The sequence below is a fragment of the Rutidosis leptorrhynchoides genome, chromosome 3 (genome assembly GCF_046630445.1).
Source record: "Rutidosis leptorrhynchoides isolate AG116_Rl617_1_P2 chromosome 3, CSIRO_AGI_Rlap_v1, whole genome shotgun sequence".
Taxonomy (NCBI): domain Eukaryota; kingdom Viridiplantae; phylum Streptophyta; class Magnoliopsida; order Asterales; family Asteraceae; genus Rutidosis; species Rutidosis leptorrhynchoides.
Window position 1 is genome coordinate 85,700,304 of NC_092335.1, and position 20,658 is coordinate 85,720,961.

Consider the following 20,658-nt stretch of genomic DNA (forward strand, 5'->3'; position numbering starts at 1 on the left):
GAACTTGGTTAACGGGTATGTAATAGTTGTTACTAGGTAACATTCCATAAAAGCATGTTACAACAGGTCCAAATAGTGATTGTGCGGACGAATGATGAATTTTTTTAAAAAAAAAATGGTAAAAATGTATTTTCTTACAAGACTTTGGAAAAATGTATTTAAGGTTAAAAAGTGTAAATTCATATAAGATCTGCAGGTAAACTCGTGATCTACGAATGTCCACGGGAATAAGCATAAATCTAACAATTAACTTGTAAATGAAGATCAGTGAGTTAATTGATTGAAAAAAAAAATAAAATCCGGCAAGTATAAGTAATGGATCTAGTGGATCTGCACCATGACGAGCGGGTGCCACCCTAAAAGATCTGTACAAATACATTAAGCATCTATAGTAGACACGTACCATGGTATGCATTCAAATAATGATCATCATCTAGTTGCAGGATTGAATATTGTTGTCGATGTCATTTCCATTTTACTTTTTTTTACCCATTAGTTTGGACAAAAATCATCATCATCAACAACACGGTTTACATATCCACAATTTGTAAATCGACTATACGTGAAGATTAGATTCACTGATTCAGTAAAGTCTGTGATCATAAAAAAGTGTCGAATAGTGAATAAACATAAAATGATACTATTATTTCATGTAGCCAACGCTTGAAAACTTGGTTCTTGTAATTTGCTTACCGAACATAACAATAATATATTCATGTAGAAAAACACTACCGATTTATGATCATTGCGAAAATTGCAAAATAGAGCATAATGGTTCGTTGAAAGACGCCTGAAAATCTGTAATCGCTGCATTAGACGTAATTAATATTATATTCTTCAAACAAGCAAAACTACTTCCTTCCTTTGTTGAGCCTCTGCAAGTGATAATTGAGGGTTCCCCAGGGTTTTTTCTTTTTACCCGTCTGCAAAACATCAATCAGGAACTAGGAGTGTTATCACTTATCAATAGAGAATCAGATACAAATCGATAATTTAGGGGTGACAATTTCGCCCCATTTTCTTTTGAATGGGTTGACTATGGTACTGTTTTAACTTTAACGGGTCAAATGGGTATAAAAGCAGTTAGCAAAAAAAGATAACTGGTCAAACAGATTGAAGGATCTCTGAAGTGTATTTTACACGAACACACTCAGGAAGTTGAATAATATGTACACAATAATACAAAATATATGAAAAGTGTTTGTTTTGACCCGTAACATACATTTAATGATGATTCACCACTGTTGGTGAACATAGTTGATATGAAATATTTACCTGACTCTCCAAACAAGCAGCTAGCTGCTGCCTTTGACGAGCACACTTTTCATCATTGTTATGATTAAGGGACAAGCAGCCAAGAAAAGCCGTCACATCCTTAAGACACGGTTTCGTAAGATTGCCACCAAACTTCTTTGCATTTATAGTTAGCTCACCAGCTTTTTTGCCCATGTTTTTAGAAGTAAAATCTACAGCCCAAATCAATAACACAACAGGTTTACAAAGGTGAACAGACAAAATTTTTAATGCTATGAAGATCAACAACATAAGTGACATTTCTTGATTATAGAAATGATAGTTAAATAGTTACATGGGCATAAGATGTTCAGTATTGCAGTGTTAACATATTGCTCAGAGTCAAGAAGAGGGAATTCAGAGCTTTTAAGAAAAACATTGAAAATGTATGATTTTGTGATAAATAAAAATATATGATCATAAATGCAAGAAAATCATTTTCCCTGTCACTATAGAATCACACCAAGGCCCAGTATTACTATAGCTCACATATGATACTCGTACCTTATAGAACAAAGAACAATACAATATAAATTTGTGATAAATTACTAAACAAACTAAAGCAGTAGCAGGTAACTTTGAAGATAGTAATGTATGAGTGTATGACAAATAAAAGACATATAAAATTGTAGACATTACAAAGCAAATCGGCTAAATACAAAGTGCAAACTATCTCGTAACTGTTATTGGTGGTATGATGATGTTAGAAAAATTAATCCACGTTCTTCTCTAGTTATATTACCTGATCTTAAAATATAAAACAAGATACAACTCTACAGGAATTATAAAGTTACAATTTATAATCTTAAACAAGGCTTAAACCTAAGCACATGAATACAATATTAATCTTCAAATTTTTTTATTGAAAAAGGTTGAAACTTGAAGTTTTTACGCATATATTCGGCAACTGGCATGTGGAGCTAGATCAACTATTATATATAAATTGCTAACTCCATATTTCTCAGTTCTCACAGGTGATTAATGTCCTAGTATTGACGATTTTTAAGTAATCTCCTTAACGCTAATCATAACATGTATTCACATATACACACACATAAGACAGCACATGTGTCTGCTAATAGTCACCACTACAAAACTTATAAACACCAGCTCACTGTGATATTAGTGATTCACATCCTAAAAATGATGCTCAAAAATCTCAGTTCTCACATCACATGTGTAACAAACGACAACATTGCACAAAAACAACAAAAATACGCCTTTCAAAATTCACATCCTAAAAATTATGATCTTTTTCACACTTAAAACTCTAATTCTAGGTATTCAAAACCACACGAATAAAGGTCAGCATACGAGATTCCAATCTTTTATGCTAAACCTTGGAAAAGACTTTAATGTAAGCTTTTTAGTTTCATGGCCATGTACAAATAAATCTAAAGTGCACTTAACTAGAAAACAAAAATTGTACAGCATAGATAAAGCATTCTAAAAATTTGGATATACCTGCATATGTTATTTAGTAACATAAAGTGCTTATCTAAATAGCTAATATTCATGATCCAACCATGAATATAAATACATAATCCTAACTTTACATCAGATCCAGGAAATAGAGCTAAAATGATCCGAACATAGGCAACTATTAGCTCGTTTTAAAAGCTTAATAGTAGTTTAATGACTATGTTTTTACTTTCAATAAACTTTCCATTAAGCAAAAAAATAAACAGCACATCAAAATTCAATATTAAAACAGATTAACAAAGTTAAACATGTTACGTAGTTAAAAATGTCTTCAACTGATTTATAATATTTTCTAAGCGATTCTTATGAAAAAAATCCTATCGATTTTAAAAAATAAAACCCTAACTCCCAAAATAAAACTGAATACCGATGAAAAGCAACGAATGAATGCAATACACACAAATCACAACGTTTATGTCGTAACAGTAACTTCATTCAGTCTTCATATCATATAATACATATAAACTAAACCGAATCGTGAAAACCAAATTGAATAAGTACTTACAAAAATACTAGAGCACTGTGTATAAATGAGACGTGGACGTTAAGAAGGAAAATAAGGAAGCTTCTGGAAGAGCACTCCGATGGGTAGCAGCGGTGATAGTGGTGACGGCGGGAGATAGAAGATGAAATCGAGACGATGCACAGGTTATTTTTTCTTAAACGAAATGGAAAAAGACATCATAAATATTTCATATTAGACCTTAAACTATTACGATATTTACTAAACTAGTGCATCATGACATTGGGCCGGAGCACAATTAAAAAACATGTTCAGAATCCAGACCCATTTATTTACTAAGTAGCGGATAAACGGGTCATGAGACACGAGTACTCAGATCTCCATTTACTTATGAAACATTGGATAACTGTGTTTTTTCAAAGGTATTCAAGTTTTTTCCAAGTATACGAGTCGGGTAATCGGATATATAGGCTGAGTAATTGAGTTCACGGGCTGAGTATATGCCTAAGGCCTTTTTTTTAGTATACGGATCGAGTAATCGGTTTTGTGTCTAAAATCATCCCCGAACCCGCGAAAAAAAACCTCACATACCCGGCCTAGACCATTTACCCAACCCAAACCTAGCCTAAAAACATCAAGTTTCGAATTTTCAATTAGATACGAATTTTTTTTGTCATCTCTAATTGCATTTTAATTTAACTTCTAAAGTTTTTCCTCTTGATCAACCCATTATTATTTACTACGATAAAATTAAATTTCACTTAAAACAAACTTTTATCATGATAAATATAATATGATATAATATAATCAATATAACATCTAAAAAAATGCCCCAATTAATTTTTAATATGATGAATGTTAAATTTCTACTAAAAAGTTATATAATATTTTTTATACATGAATTTATATATTATATATTTAAATTAAAAACACCGATTAAATTATGATGTGATATTTGTCTATATTTTCAATTAATCATTAGTAATAACTAGTGAGAAAAAATTTAAAAAGAAAGAAAAAAACGGTGTATCATAGTTGAAAATATTTACCATGAGATGCCACTGTGAACGGTGACACTCTCATGGTAAATAGTATTGTTGGCAATGGTAATGATAATTATTTTGAATTTTTGATGATTCATTTGAATTTGAACTTTTAATTTAGTAACGGGTAATTTAAATATATATTTGTTTTGTTATTATTGTTCTTGATTTTAAAAGCTTCGCATTAATTATAATTCTAACATTATTTTTTGTGATTGTTAATAAATCATACTCTGTAAATTTTAACTTTATTTTGTGATTATTAATTTTGTGAAGTTGTGAGTAACAAATAAATAAATTAATTATAGTAAATTAGTAATTAGTAAAATAAATTAAAAAGATAGGAAAAGAAAAAGATAAAATGAAAAAGGAAAAAAGAAAAGGATGAGGGTTGGGATCTTGATTGAGATTTGTGTTTATTTTTTAAGACTTTTTGTAACATTATTATTAACACACCCTTCCTTTTGTTTGATGGCCGTACGGCCTTCTCTTCAATTCATCATCCCCAAATTCCCTCCATCATTTTCAACCTTACTCCGCCCTCTCCGTCACATCGCATCCGCACAACCACCGCAACAACATCGTAACAAACAAAAACTCAAATATCCTCATCAAAACCAAACTCCCCGTCAACCACCTCCACCTTCCTTTTACAACAGCCTCCGGCCGACGCCATCTCTACAGGAAACCCTGGCTCAGAAGATTGGTAAAGCTACTCGCCGTCCTGGCGCTCCCTCCAAATCTAGGGTTTATACCGATGTTAATGTTATCCGTCCTAAGGAGTATTGGGATTACGAATCGTTGACCGTTCAATGGGGGTTAGTTAGGGTTTCTGTTTTCATCAATTTCTGTATCTATATATTTAGCTCGTGTTTGAAAGTTACATCATAAGCTGAGTAAATATAAGCTAAAAATTGTTGCTTTTTATTATGATTTTTTTTTTTTGTTTCAGGGAGCAGGATAATTATGAGGTGGTAAGGAAGGTTGGAAGAGGGAAATACAGTGAGGTTTTTGAAGGATTTCACTGTACGGATGACGAAAAATGCATTATTAAAATACTTAAACCTGTTAAGAAGAAGAAGGTTAGTCTATATATGATTGTATTCTTTTATGCTACATTGCTACTGCATGATTAGTTTCTTATACCTTAAATTTATTTCAAAGAATATAGATGGACTTTCATTAGGTGTCTACAGATTAATTACTCCAACAGTTGCATGTTGGTTGAGATTAATCTAACCGATTGGATGTGTACTGCAAATAGGTTTATTTAGCTGTTAATATTAGTAGTTTGACATGTATGGAAATTCAAACTGTTATAAGATAGAAGAAGGATGTGAAAGTTCTTTGTTATGATGTTTAGCTCAGTTACCAGGAGTAGTTTGAAGTGTCTTCGATTTAGATGTGTGTATTATCAAACGATCTTGGCTAGAATGAGTGTTGGAAGTTGCCATTTGGCCCATTTTACAAAGTTTACAACTTGTAATTAGGAAATATGCTTAGCAAGAATTGTGGATATTCATTTGCTAGGGGGTTATAGCTAAAGCTCACTTATGGTTTCTTTTGCATGCAAATCATGTTGCCTTGTTAAAGAAAGTTCTTATGGGCTTTGGCTGATCATATTCAAAGTTCATGTCGCCAAACTGCTTTTGTTAATCCATAAGATACACCGGCTCTGTATATAAGAATTTATAAAAAAGTTCACTTGATCAGTTTATGTGGAGTTGTGAATTATATATGTGGTCAATTCTGTAGATCCATTGTCTATTATTACTTACACTATCTTCTCTCTTCTCATATTGCACTGTGTAAAAGACAAACTTTTAGTTCCATTTTTGATTTCAACATTTTTGTTGTCGAATGCAGATTAAGAGGGAGATCAAAATTTTACAAAACCTTTGTGGTGGGCCAAATATTATCAAGTTACTGGATATTGTTAGAGATCAGCAATCAAAGACACCGAGTTTAGTATTTGAGTATGTGAACAACACTGATTTTAAAGTGCTGTATCCAACTTTATCTGATGCGGATATTCGCTATTATATATACGAACTTTTAAAGGTAAGCATTTCAAGTGCGTGCTTCTTTCGTCTGCCATCTGTTTAATAGAACACACATGATTAAGCGAGTTGTGATTATTCATTTTTCTCTTTAGGTATATGCTATAGCCTATATGTCTTGTGTTGTGCATGAATGAAGCATATACTTGTTGTTCCCTGTCTTCATTCAATTAAATAACATCTGAATTTAGTAAGCCTGTTTTGAATTTAGATAATATTTTTCTATCATGTTGAAACTGCGGCTAAATGCTGCATACACATGTTAACAGTTTTTGGCTACTTATATGTGTACAACAATTTCTTATTTTCCACCTTGGTAGTAAAGATAAGTTAGCAATTTTTGGCCACTTATATATGTAAAATGGACACATGGGCAAAGTTTCTAATTTGTCAGTAATTGATTATGGGAATGGGTAATATTTGATAAGGTTTTATTTGGCATATAAGTGATAACAATGTGTGGATGTAGCACACTTTACATTTTAGTATAAGTCTTAAAAATTTATGCTTGTGAGGTGTAACTGAGTATTTGATATTATGGTAACATTCTTAGTGTCTATGTCGGTGAATTGCGCTTCTGTGGGACCTTTAGTTACTTGTTCTTTTGATTTTTATGCCTATACTCATCTTTATTGGTTTGTGACTCTTCGTGTGACCATTTATAATATGAAATTTTACATGTTTCTAAAGCACTTTGTGTTGATGTGTGTAGGCATTAGATTACTGTCACTCTCAAGGAATCATGCATCGAGATGTGAAGCCCCACAATGTAATGATTGATCATGAAAAGCGTAAGCTTCGTCTTATAGATTGGGGCCTTGCAGAGTTTTATCATCCAGGCAAGGAGTATAATGTTCGTGTAGCATCTAGGTATGTATTTATTTATTTTTATTTGTATAAAACTCATATTTCATAATCTTTATGATGTTCAGGGAAGCAATGAACTTATCCTATTAAACTATCTACCATCCATTTCAAGATGCAAATCTATATTTTCTTTCACATGTATCTGTACTTAATGCAAAATGTTTTATTGTTTTGTTTGTGTTTTATTGCTTTCTATCACGTGTATGTTCCACTTACTCATTTTAGTTAAGTGCAGATATTTTAAAGGTCCAGAACTGCTTGTCGATTTGCAAGATTATGATTACTCATTAGACTTATGGAGCCTTGGCTGTATGTTCGCTGGAATGGTAATTATGTTTTTCTAACCTTATCTTTTTGCATGATGTCATTCATTTCTTTTATTTTTATAGCTGACGAACCTTTTTTAATTCATTGTACTATAGGTGGCACGTTTTCTTTATCAGTCACTATGTTTATGATTAAACCATTTGTACTCCTTGATTGTTATGATTAAGTGTAAGTTGGTCTAGGAATTGCTTATGCCTTAATTCCATTTTGCTTTAATGGCTGTTTTTTTTGTACAGATATTTCGCAAGGAACCATTCTTCTATGGACATGACAATTATGATCAGCTGGTCAAAATTGCCAAGGTACAGATATTAATCATATTAAAGTCTGCATTTTTTATTGTCTCACGTTTTTAATCCCTAGGGAAAAAAGAGTTTTTATTTTTATTTTTTATTATTTATTTATTTATTTTTTGTCTAGAGTACTTTTACCACCAAATAAGCCAATGAAAAGTGTTGATGTTGTATATGGTCTTTATTGTGACAGGTGTTAGGTACGGATGATTTAAATACTTATCTACAGAGGTATCGCTTAGAGTTAGATCCAAATCTCACTGCCCTTGTCGGGAGGTATGTAACTAAATACCCATTCCAGAACTAAGCTTCATTAGTCATTAACTAATGATTGTTACGTTTTTTTTGGTTAATCATGCAGGCATAGCAGGAAACCATGGACAAAGTTCATTAATTCTGATAATCAACATTTAGCTGTCCCCGAGGTACAAAAGTTGTTGGATAAGTGACATAATGATCTAACTGTTTTCTGTTGTGAGCTTATGTTTTACACTTGTAACTGTTTGTTGAACAGGCAATTGACTTTCTTGACAAGTTGCTTCGGTATGATCATCAAGAAAGGCCCACTGCTAAAGAAGCAATGGTATATTTTTATTGGTCATTTATTCACTGAGCAATGTTGGAAATATTATAACATAACTAGCGTAGAAAATCATTTAGATTTACAGGGTTATATACTTATATATGCAAACACAAAGTGATATATGGGATTGTTGTGGTTGGTATGATGCAGGCACATCCGTATTTTTACCCAATAAGAAACGCAGAAAGTAGCAGGACCCGATCATAGTGGAGAAAAAAAGAATAGCTATTGTGCTCCCCTCTCTATGTTATGGCTCGATATTGTTCATCATACTTTCTTTATTATTATTATGATTATGATGTTCCTCTTGTATTTACTTGCATGAGAAACGTGTTAGTGTGTGTGTTTGATTGTATTTTTCTTTCAAGTTGACTTTATTTAAAGGTAAAATGGTTGAGGCTGCTCTATACCCAGTGTTGTAAGTTTTGGAACTGCAAAAATCAATCTATTAAATATAGTACTTGTGCAACTGTGCTCTTTTTCCTTTTCCCTTTAAATCTGAGTTGTTCTTATTTATTCAGAGGGTAATTTACTAGTTTTATTATGGAGTGATAGGAAAAGCTGCAAAGAAATACACAAACCTTGAAGTCCGTTTACATTTATGTATTCAATTTTTTAGTAGTCATCTGTTATATTCATAAGGCCATTTGTAACGCGTTCTCATATGACGGGTGTTTTTATCTGAGGTGGAGCATCGACAACACATGAACACTTCTAATTGGGTGTTTGGGCTGAACTTCTTGACAGCGTACAACTTTGAACTGGCAAAGAAGTCTGCAACTAGACGTTTTCCGGAAGTTTTTGTGTTGGAACTTGGAACCATCCATGAGTGCCCTTTGTGGGCAGTGGACACAAAATTGTGCAAGTACATAAGAAAGTGGGGAGACATACTTGAGGTAGCGACAACCACAATGGGTCCCCACACTGTCGAGTAAACCTATAGGTGATGAGCTCCTGAGCGACGAGACTCGTAACTGAGTGAATTGCGCACCCCTAGTCGAGAGCCCAATTGGACATACTTCACATTCATCTTTCACAATCTTCTCTCGACTACACTCATTTTTCACAACTTTCTACACTACACTCTTTATTACTACAATTGTTACATTATAGTCGCAATACTCAAAAACCTTCCAAAACTTTGTCGTGTCACACTAACTACTAGAAATGTCTAATATGCTTTTGTTATGTTATTAAGATATACTATATATTTTAAGTAGTAGGTCTGTTGTTGTAATTCAATTCTTTACATGTAAAATCAAATTCAGGATTAATTTAAATAATACTCCGCAGGAGATTTTTATATTATCAATAATTTGGTAGACCAAGTTGATATGACGTCACACTTGTATTATATTAGAGATGCCAAACTGCCAATTAATTTTTTTATAAATATATAACAAAATAAGCAAAACACGCAACAATGGAGTATTTCTACAGTTCAACTATATGCAACAGATTTATACTATAATATACGTCGTATATGGTTCGATGATATGAGACGCATATTTTGGTATTATATTTGTTCACTTGTTTTTTTCTCACAAATTTTGCACGATATATAGTGTATCGGTTAATCTTTTGAAGTATATTAAGACATAAGAGTACCAGGAGTAGTGATGGAGTCATTGAGAGTGTACATGTGGAACTATGAGAAGTCGAGAACACTGTCACCAAAAAACGGAAGGAGCAGGAATAATGTTCAATACAATGTTAGTGATTAAAGTTATATGTTTAATGTTTATTTTTTAAGATAATAAAACAGTTAGATAATATGAATTAATTAATAAATCACTGTAAGAATTTAAAGATTCAACAGAAAAATATCAAACTAACATCAGATTGTACAAATCAACAATCTGAACACAATGATTCTCAACAATCTCTCAATCAGAAACAATATACAAACCTTCACAATATACAAACCTTCAGAAAACTCACAACCTATCAAGATTGAACAATATGTTCAATCTAAAATTACAGCCAAAATTGAAAAACGAGAGCAAGATGAATGTGAGAAAAACCTAGATCGAATGATATGAGAGAGAACAGAATAATGAGAATGAGAATACAGAAAAATAAATTAGGTATATAAATAAATTAGTCTTGGGCTTAAAATATCTTGGGCTGGTACATTTGGGCTCCATCTTACACCTTGTGCTCCAAGCTAAAATAAGCCCACTTCCAACTATCTTTAATGCATGCAATAACAGCAACAATAGAGAAATAACCTACAAAACACCAACACAATAACTAACAGAACAAAATATGTTTCATGCTGGATTATCATTTTAACATTCCCCCTTAATCTAGGCATGAAACATATTAACAAGACAAAGTTTGTCACAAAGAAAATTATGTTGATTAATTCCCAACCCTTTTGTAAATATGTCAGCAGTTTGGTTTTCAGAATCAATTTGCACAATATCAATAACACCAGAAGTACATTTATTCCTTACAAGATGTAAGTCAATTTCAAAATGTTTTGATCTTTCATGAAAAACAGGATTAGCTGCAAGTAAAATTGTAGATCTGTTATCACAATGAACAGGAACATGTAAAAGATTTGTATAATTAAGATCTTTTAAAACTTTAAGAATCCATAAAATTTCACAAGTGATAGAAGCTAAGGCTCTGTATTCAGATTCTGTAGAAGATCAGGATACAGCAGCATGTATTTTGCTTTTCCAGGAAATAAGTGAACCACAAAAAAAAATAGCATAACCTGTAACAGATTTTCTAGTAGTTAAACACTTACCCCAATCTGCATCTACAAATGCTGTTAAAGAGATACTATCAGCCTTTTTTAACAGAACACCTTTACCAGGAGATCCTTTCAAGTATCTTAGTAACCTTAAAGCAATATTTAAATGAGACTGTAGAGGAAAATGCATAAACTGACTACGACATTGTACAGAAAAAAGCAATATCAGGTCTGGTCATAGTCAAATAAATCAATTTACCAATTAGTTGTTGATATTTAGTAATATTTACTAATGGAGGATCATTATCTGTAGGTTCAGAAACAATGGAAACATTTGTTTCTAAAGGTGCTCCAACAGGTTTACATCCAGTCAAACCAAATTCATCAAGCAACTCAATACAATATTTCCTCTGACTTAAACACAAACCATCTTCAGACTTAATGTAACGACCCTGACTTTTCCATCTTTAAATAATAATGGTTATTATTAATACTTGTGATTTAACGAATGTATTGTTATACATTTACTTGCTACCATACATGATTCTTGAATGCCCGAAACGACTTTGTGACACACAAAACTTTCACGAATAATATTTTAGAATATTATTTACATTCATGATTAAGTTTATTAATCATTTTAATTAACTAAGGTTTCTAGTTAATTACTTGGGCTTTTGTTGGACTTAATTTGTTAATCACTTGAACTTGGGCTTTCTTTAGTATTATTGGACCTTATGAGCCCACCCTACATCTTTATGGACTTAATTAGCCCATCACCACATGTAAGTACTACTTTCAAACATAACTAAGTGATTAATACATGAAGAATCTTGTTACTAGTTAGTTACTTGTTCTTCCCATGCAACAACCATCTAATAACCAACTTTTAAGACTTTACATACAAGTAACTAGTGAACAAAACCCTCCCTCTTCTCTTCCCCCAAAACCGTGAACTTTGGTGTAGCCAAGGGAGGATTCAAACTTTTTTTTTTATTACTTATCAACTAGCTTTCTTTCATTACTCTCTCACTTTTACACACACAAAAAAATACTTGCATCTTTCCTCTCAACTTTCTCTCCATTCTTGTAAGTAAAATGAACAAGTTTTCCTCTTCCTTTTTCTTACTCAAAACCGAAAACATACATACATATCATCATCATCTTTTGTTCTTTGTTTGTTGTTGATACTTACTAGTTGTTGTTACTTTGTTACTTGTTATTATTTACTTACTAGTTTTCAAGAACCAAACTTGTTAGTTTGTTCTTCATTTATCTTGTATTTACAAGAACACACAAGAACATAAACTTTCTAGTTTATGATTTTACACTTAATATGTTAAAAGATTTTAAGTTCATGGTTGTAGAATCATTACTTGTAAGTCATGATTGTAAACTTAAAGTTTACATTCTTAAAGATCAAACTTTGGTTTGAATCTTTAAAGTATGAACAACCCATGAACTAGTTACTTGTTTACCTAGCTTGTTTCTTTATATTATGCACTTTAAATTCATGTTTGTTGGTTAAGATTGGTCAAGTGTTACTAGTTAACTTTGATCTCATTAATCTTGAACTAAAATTAACTTTAAAAGTTCAAGAACATGTAAGTAAGCTTTCTTTAATTATAACTTTGTACACTTATGTTAGATCTAGACTTTTGAGTCTTGGATCTTCAAGATCAAACTAAGAACTATGTTCTACATCTTAAGATCTTGATTAGTTAGTTTATTTTCAAGTTTGAAGTTCTACATTTCTTTTATATTTCATGTATGTGTTAAATCTAAGACTTTGATGTAACTTTGGTTCATCAAAACACTTGCAACACTTAAGTGAGTTGTGCTTCATGTCTTAGACTTACACTTGGGTTATGATGGTCAAACCTTGGTGAAAATGATGCAAACACATCAACGAGTTGTACACTTGAAGCTATATGCATCAAGGATGAGAACCATGATAAGCATCGAGCACCAAGAACCACCTGAACCTACTGACCCTACTGTTTTACCGTTTCTGTGTCTGACTCGTATGACCTGGGCTGCTGTAATTATGATTTTAAGATAGCTCTGTTCGAGTATATAACTTTTCATATAGGACTCGTCTTAATCCGAGTTTCGTTTTAGGATTTATGGCCCTCCGATCGTCCCTATGTCCTTTTAACGTTGTGCTGAAAATTCTGACCTACTCGTACTTAGACCGTCGCCACGGTCAAACGAAGACGAGTTTGCTTCTGTAATTTTTACCACAACTAAAGGACTCATATACGGAGCCATGACCACTTGTCTCACTTTATTTCAGTAGGTATAGAGGTCGTGGTGACTGACCGAACTCAGCCTTTGTTTTAAACTCTTTTCATGAACGAAACTTACTTTACACCTTTTGTTTGATGATGAATGATGATGACCCTTAAGACCTTATTTACATACTTTTAAACTTATTCGGACGATTTACTGACTTAGTACTATTTGACTTAGGTTGAGGACCCATTTGGACAACCTTCATTACTTGCTTACTTTCCGAGTCATACTTTACCGCTACTTTATCATTGTGAGTTATAACATTCCCTTTTTACTTTAACTTATTTTGGAAACTCAGAATACATGCGGATTTTATGTTTTACATACTAGGCATGAGTACTTAAACTTTATATATGTGTGGGTTATACAACGGCATAAACATTCCCTTTAGCTCGGTAACGTTTAATCATTGGTTTTTGAACCGTGAACGCGAATCTTAGATATGGATCCATAGGGTTTGACATCCCCACTCGGGCTAGTCGCGCTATCATTTAACGAGTGTTTAATACTTCGTAAACATACGCACTTGCCAAGTGTACTTTCAGGGGGTGATATATTATTAAACGTTAAGTTAGTTACCGAGTGCCCACGGTTGAGCATATACTTAAACATACTGATTTGGATTACTGTTTTGAAACGCTCTTTGTAGCACAGAAATCTCGTGGCCTACCTCACATTACTGTTATACTTAAACTATAGCTCACCAACCTTTGTGTTGACGTTTTTAAGCATGTTTTTCTCAGGTGCTTAAGGTTGCTTCCGCTGTTATACTAGTCTTGCTGTTGATGGTCCGTACATGATGATTTAGTTCGGGGCATCACACTTAAGAACTTCAATACCAAGAAAATACTTTAATTCTCCTAAGTCTTTAATAAGAAATTTGGATTTTAAAAAAGATTTAAACTTAGAAATTTCAGACTCATTGTTACCAGTAATAATAATATCATCAACATATACCAGTAAAGCCAGAAACAGAGAATCAGAACATTTAACAAATAATGAATAATCATTTAGACTTTGAACAAAACCATTTTCTTTTAATACTAAAGTTAACTTTTCATTCCATTGTCTAGGTGCATGTTTAAGACCATATAAAGATTTTACAAGTTTACATACTCTAGTCTTAGTAGGAGAAAAATAACCTTGAGGTAACTCCATATAAACATCTTCAGACAAATCTCCATATAAAAAAGCATTATTAACATCAAGTTGATACAAATTCCAATTATTCTGAATAGCAACAGTAAGCAAACATCTTACAGTAACCATTTTAGCAACAGGAGAGTAGGTTTCCTCATAGTCAATTCCCTCTCTTTGACTATAACCCTTAGCAACAAGTCTTACTTTATATCTTTCTATCTCACCACTAGACTTATATTTGATCTTATATATCCATCTGCAGCCAATGGGGTTTCTACCCCCAGGTAAGTCAGTTAATATCCATGTATTATTTCTATATAAAGCCTCCATTTCATCATTCATGGCTGTTACCCAATTAGGGTCAGTAACAACTTGTTGATAATTTTTAGGTTCTATTGACTTATTTAACACAGAAGCAAACACATAATTATCATGACTTAGTTTAGATAGGTTAACAACTCTTTCTAAACCATACTTAACTTTACCTTCAACAACATAATCATCAAATTTCCTAGGTAACACAGTCACCCTTTCAGATTTCCTTTGATTAACTGGCTCATTTACATTTTCAGAAGTATTTTGATTAAAAAGATTACCCTCAGGGAGTTCATTTTCATGAACATTATCATCAACTGAGTCACCAAGGTTACTATCACTCTCTGGTAATAAACTACCAGTAGGTGTTGCAACCTGGCAATCTACATCTGACATTGCTCTCCCTTCATCATTGGGATTTTTATTTACCTTGGCATCTTTTTCAGAATACAAATCAAAAAAATTTAAATTGTTTAAAGATGAATCACTTAAATCATTTTCTTTTGAAGAAACAAGTTTAAAAGGAAAAACATTTTCAAAAAATTTAACATCTCTAGAATAAAACACCAATTTTCTTTCTAAATCCAAAGTTTGTAACCTTTTTTTGAATTAGAATACCCAATAAAAACAGCTTTTTCAGATTTAGAATGAAATTTATCAAAATCATTTAAAACTTTAGAAAAAACAAGACAACCAAAGCTTTTTAAGTGGGAGAGATTAGGTTCAAAACCATGAACCAATTCAAAAGGAGTTTTGCCAGCTAGAATCTTGGAGGGTGTCCTGTTAATCAAATAAGTAGCAGTTAATACACATTCAGGCCACATAATAAGAGGAATTTCCCCCTGAAACATAAGGGACCTAGCAACATTCAGAATGTGTCTATGTTTCCTCTCTACTACCCCATTTTGTTGAGGAGTATAAGGAATAGTGGTCTGATGAATCATACCCATGGACTGAACAAAAGAATCAAATTGATTATTACAAAATTCAGTTCCATTGTCTGTTCTAATAATTTTGATTCTTTTATTAAATTGATTTTGTATTAAGTAAAACAAATTTGAAAATTTTTCAAAAACTTCAATTTTACTTTTTAACGTATATACCCAAACAGCCCCAGTATAATCATCCACAATGGTCAAAAAAATACCTAAATCCTTCTTTGCTAGTAACCCTATAAGGTCCCCACAAGTCCAAATGCATTAAATCACCAAGTTGTGTAGACTTATGTTCACTTAATTGAAAAACATCTCTAGTTTGTTTAGCTTTCAAACAAATCTCACAAGGAAAATCAAAATCTTTGTCATTAATTTTAAGTTTATTTTTAAGAACATGCATAACAGGACTTGAAGGATGACCTAGTCTGCAATGCCAAAGTGTAGCAGACTCAAAACAAAAACTATTACAATTAAAATTATCACCTTGATGTTTATTAAACACATACAATCCCCTAATGTTACTACCAGTCACCAGGGTGTTTCTTGACATCAAATCCTGTACGTAACATTTATGCCTATCAAAATCAATGAATAAACCACTATCTGCAGCTAATTTACTAACAGATAACAGGGATACACAATATCCAGGAACCACCAACACATCATACAAAACAATTTTAGATGTAAGTTGAAGGTTTCCTATTTTGTTTAATTTAGCTTCTGTACCATTAGGATGAGAAACTTTAAGATTAAAATCAGAAATGTCAACAACATTAAAAAGACTATTTTCAGACACAGTCATGTGTTGATTTGCTCCTGAATCTATAATCCATCCCAGATTATCATTAACATGTGAATTACAGTTAAAGAAGGTTTGAAAATTATCATTAAAGAATGTATTCATATTAAACACACTACCTTCCATATTAGAACAAGCATTAGATGACTGCACAGATGGCTCATTCAACAAACTCAGAAGCTTAGTCATTTGATCATTGGTTAAGGAAAGAGGACTAGAAGAAGAACTGGAAGGCATATCACTAACAGAAGAAGCATTATTAGAAGTTACAACATTATTACTACTAATTGACCTGTTATTATTATTCTGAGGTGTCCTTTTATAACTAGATGGATAGCCTATTATCTCAAAACATCTATCAATAGTATGACCAATCTTATTACACTTATTACATTTAAGATTAGGATTAGGACCTTTCTTAAACTTATTATAAGATTGAGTTGATCCAGTATTTCCAGAATTGGTGCTTTTAAAATGAGACAGAAAAGCAGAATTTTGATTTTTATTGGATGAATGATTAGAGGCAATTTTCCTATGAGATTCTTCCCTAGATATAACTGCAAAAGCAGTTTTAACATCAGGAATTGGATCTCTTAAAAGAATATTGCTTCTAATCTGCATAAATTCATCATCCAATCCCATAAGAAATTGATTTAATCTCAAAATTTTCGTATGCTCTTTTAATTCATTAGAAGCAGCACAAGTACAAGCAAGAATTTTGACCATCTCATCATATTGTTTCCAAAGAGTATTAAGACTGTGATAATAATCAGAAATTGGAACACCATTTTGTTTTAAAGAATTTATTTTAATGTGTAAATTAAAAATATTGGATCCATCAACCTTATTATAAGTTTCTTGCAATTCATTCTAAACAACAGAAGCAACAATAGAAAAAATTTGACTAGAATATAACTCTTCAGATATAGACCCAAGAATCTAAGACAAAACAACAGAATTACACCTATCCCATTGACTAGCAAGCACAGGATCATCATTATTCTTAACACAAGTAGCATCAATAAACCCTACTTTATTTTTAGTAGATAAAGCAAGTTTCATAGATCTACTCCAAATAGTATAATTCTCAGTCCCTTTAAGTTTAATAGGTATAATAGGTGTACCTGTCGTATCACTAGCATGCAAATATAAAGGATCACCAAAATCTATCTTACTAACCAAAGTAATAGCAGAACCAGAACCATCATCTGCAGACATGATGAACAATAGCAGATAAAACACAAAAAAATCAGATAAAACATATAGCAGGAAACAAATAATCCTAAAAGGCCTACAAACACAGAATCCTACAAGTAGCACCAATGGCTACCAGAAGAAGAGAAATACTTACACCCTCAGCAAGCAATTGGTTTATAAACCAAGCAACCTGCTAGTGTTAGAAAATAACAAAGATATATAGAAAAATGTGACAACCCTGAAATTTCCGACCAAATTTAAACTTTAATCTTTATATATTTCCGACACGATAAGCAAAGTTTGTTAAGATGAATCTCAAGAATTTTAAACTGTGTTCATACATTCATTTAACCTCGACCAAATTCCAAAGATTCACGAACCATTATAGGAACGGACATGGTTATATATGTATATATGTATATATTATAACTTGAAAACGTTAACAAGTATTAGACGTATAATACTTTATGTGATGACCCGGAAATTTCTGACCAAATTTAAACTTTATCTTTAAATGATTTAATGTTTTGGACACAATAAGCAAAGTCTGTAAAGTTGAATCTCAAAATTTTTGAACTACTCAATTACCCTTCGATTGTTCTCAATGATTCGCGAACAATTATATGTAAATAGATACATATATATATACTATAACTTGAAAACGTAACAAAGTACTGTGTATATGATACTGTGCATTAAACTTATTGGTTTGATTATCCGATTGATATAATTAGATAAGTTAACTAGAACGTTTAAGATGAACCAGTAAAACACTAAATTGCTACAGTATTTTCGAATTGCTACAGTACCCGAAAAGCTACAGTGTTTTCGAAAATCACTATTTGCTACCGTAAAAAAAACTTTGCTACAGTAAAACACTATTTCAAAATGAAAATGTATATATGTATATGTATATACTACGAGACGATGATTTATAGAAGCAAATAACCAAAACACTTAATTGATTAAAGTTACACTTCGAGTGACATAGTTTATCAATGATTAAGTTTAATTTTTGATAAAGGTACACGTCGAGTAACGAAAACTACTAGTTTTCTCAGTGTACGAAAGGACGTTCGAAAAACCGGAACCGGGACATAAGTCGAGTGACGACGTACGACTTATCGGAATGAAAATTACAAGTTAACTATGCACGTGAATTTAATATAATATATAATTAATTATATAAATTAAATATATTATAAATATAATTAATAAATATGTCGACGAGGTACACGATAAAACATTGTGAGCTGTAAAACCAATCCATACGATCGCATGGGAATTGGTCATGGGAGCCATGCGATCGCATGGTGACAGATCCCAGCAAACATCTATAAATTTCGACGATTTTTGTTCATTTGTTGCACAATTACTCCCTCTGTTATATTATTATTATTATTATTATTATTATTATTATTATTATTATTATTATTATTATTATTATTATTATTATTATTATTATTATTATTATTAAGATTAATATTATTATTAATCTTATTATTATTAGTATTATTAATAATTTGTATTATACATAAAATACTACGACGATGTTATGAGCGTGTCACTTTCAAAAATGGGTTTTCGATCAGGATAGAGCTAAGGAAATTATGGGCTATTGTCATGGAGGTTATGGGTAATGTTCATGGGTAATATTCGCAAGTCAAACCTAGTGTTTATCATCTCCGTTGCGTCTACGTACTTTCCTGCAATATTGAATCACAATATTGATACGTGAGCATTCATATCTTATCTTTTATATATTAATTGTGTATCTATGTCTAGTGCTCAAGTATATATATTTATGCATGCATGTATGCTAAATTTTGTCGTTAAACAGTTTATAATGAATCATGAATTAAATACATATATTACTGGTAAATGGTATATGATATACATGTTTTTGGAAAGCTGGCGAAAAATCAATAACTTTTCATTTAGATATCGAATAATTTCAATGAACGGATTAAAAGATATGATCAACTGAATTATGATTGACGTTAATTGAAATTGCTTTTGAATCTACAATTAAGATTTAAACAACTTGTTTACAAGATTGATAAATTGGATTTTTTGAATATTACTAACTGAGTAAATGAATCCTTATATAAGGTACGTCTCGTTTTGTTAAACAACTGTCAAAATTGACTTTTTGAAATGACTTTGGATAACTTTTGTATGTCGATATCGAGCATTAGGATTGTGATACACTATGACCTGACCTAGCTTGATAGACATTTATTGACCAACATATGTTCTCTAGGTTGAGATCTACGGTTATTTGGTAATTCGAGTTTTGATCACATTTTGGTGAACGACTTTATATGCTGCTAAGGTGAGTTTCATTTGCTCCCTTTTTAAATGCTTTTGTAATATATATTTTTGGGCTGAGAATACATGCACTTTATTTTAAACGCAATGGATACAAGTACATACTTAATTCTACACTGAGTTTGAACCGAAAATCCCTTAGCTTTGGTAACTAGTAACTGTCAGTTATAAGAACTGGTGGGCGCGAGTAGTTGTATATGGATCTATAGGGCTTGACATCCCCGTCTGTTCCAGGTATAGAAACCCTAGCCTGAACTATAAAACAGACGTATACTATTTGAGTTTAGTACACGTTGTATTGCGTGTATTGTACATGTTGGTTGCATGTATGTTAAAACAGGGGTACTTATTATAACGTTAAAGCTTAGTTACCAGGGTGCTCAATCTTGTAGAATATTTGATAAACGTTTCTGGATGAAACAACTGAAATCTTGTGATCCACTTGTATATACAGATTATGCGAAACACTAAAACTATGAACTCACCAACCTTTGTGTTGACACTTGTTAGCATGTTTATTCTCAGGTTCCT

General features: G+C 31.9%; 3 protein-coding genes across 3 annotated transcripts in view; 1 reads left to right on the plus strand and 2 right to left on the minus strand.

The window, feature by feature from the left end:
• Positions 1-599: 599 nt before the first annotated feature.
• LOC139896440 (uncharacterized) lies at positions 600-3,460 on the minus strand. Its single transcript, XM_071879088.1, has 3 exons — positions 3,281-3,460; positions 1,276-1,466; positions 600-923 (listed from the first exon to the last, which is right to left on the minus strand). The coding sequence occupies exons 2-3, from the start codon at positions 1,447-1,449 to the stop codon at positions 852-854; spliced, it is 246 nt and encodes an 81-aa protein (XP_071735189.1). The 5' UTR covers positions 1,450-1,466; positions 3,281-3,460; the 3' UTR covers positions 600-851.
• A 1,270-nt stretch (positions 3,461-4,730) lies between these two features.
• On the plus strand, positions 4,731-8,881 carry LOC139896441 (casein kinase II subunit alpha-like). The gene is made up of 10 exons (XM_071879089.1): positions 4,731-5,099; positions 5,234-5,363; positions 6,148-6,342; positions 7,054-7,211; positions 7,444-7,534; positions 7,772-7,837; positions 8,022-8,104; positions 8,190-8,253; positions 8,343-8,411; positions 8,562-8,881. The coding sequence occupies exons 1-10, from the start codon at positions 4,753-4,755 to the stop codon at positions 8,616-8,618; spliced, it is 1,260 nt and encodes a 419-aa protein (XP_071735190.1). The 5' UTR covers positions 4,731-4,752; the 3' UTR covers positions 8,619-8,881.
• A 207-nt stretch (positions 8,882-9,088) lies between these two features.
• LOC139900160 (uncharacterized) overlaps positions 9,089-20,658 on the minus strand; it is a 100,839-nt gene continuing 89,269 nt past the window's right edge. Inside the window, exons 4-15 of the mRNA XM_071882954.1 lie at positions 17,899-17,986; positions 17,554-17,807; positions 16,719-17,469; positions 16,284-16,622; positions 15,969-16,036; positions 15,464-15,818; positions 14,368-15,302; positions 11,406-11,525; positions 11,170-11,287; positions 10,759-11,058; positions 10,564-10,642; positions 9,089-9,461 (exon numbers count right to left, since the gene is read on the minus strand). Coding sequence (XP_071739055.1) covers positions 9,089-9,461; positions 10,564-10,642; positions 10,759-11,058; positions 11,170-11,287; positions 11,406-11,525; positions 14,368-15,302; positions 15,464-15,818; positions 15,969-16,036; positions 16,284-16,622; positions 16,719-17,469; positions 17,554-17,807; positions 17,899-17,986 — 3,780 coding nt within the window. The remainder of the gene's footprint in view (positions 9,462-10,563; positions 10,643-10,758; positions 11,059-11,169; positions 11,288-11,405; positions 11,526-14,367; positions 15,303-15,463; positions 15,819-15,968; positions 16,037-16,283; positions 16,623-16,718; positions 17,470-17,553; positions 17,808-17,898; positions 17,987-20,658) is intronic.

Bases quoted from the DNA above. Each gene is read 5' to 3' on its own strand.
- LOC139896441 (XM_071879089.1), top strand. From the start codon at position 4,753: ATGGCCGTACGGCCTTCTCTTCAATTCATCATCCCCAAATTCCCTCCA. The intron at 5,100-5,233 runs GTTAGTTAGGGT...TTTTTGTTTCAG, and splicing joins TCGTTGACCGTTCAATGGGG to GGAGCAGGATAATTATGAGG. The intron at 8,412-8,561 runs GTATATTTTTAT...GGTATGATGCAG, and splicing joins CCACTGCTAAAGAAGCAATG to GCACATCCGTATTTTTACCC.
- LOC139896440 (XM_071879088.1), bottom strand. From the start codon at position 1,449: ATGGGCAAAAAAGCTGGTGAGCTAACTATAAATGCAAAGAAGTTTGGT. The intron at 924-1,275 runs GTAAATATTTCA...GATGTTTTGCAG, and splicing joins CTGCTTGTTTGGAGAGTCAG to ACGGGTAAAAAGAAAAAACC.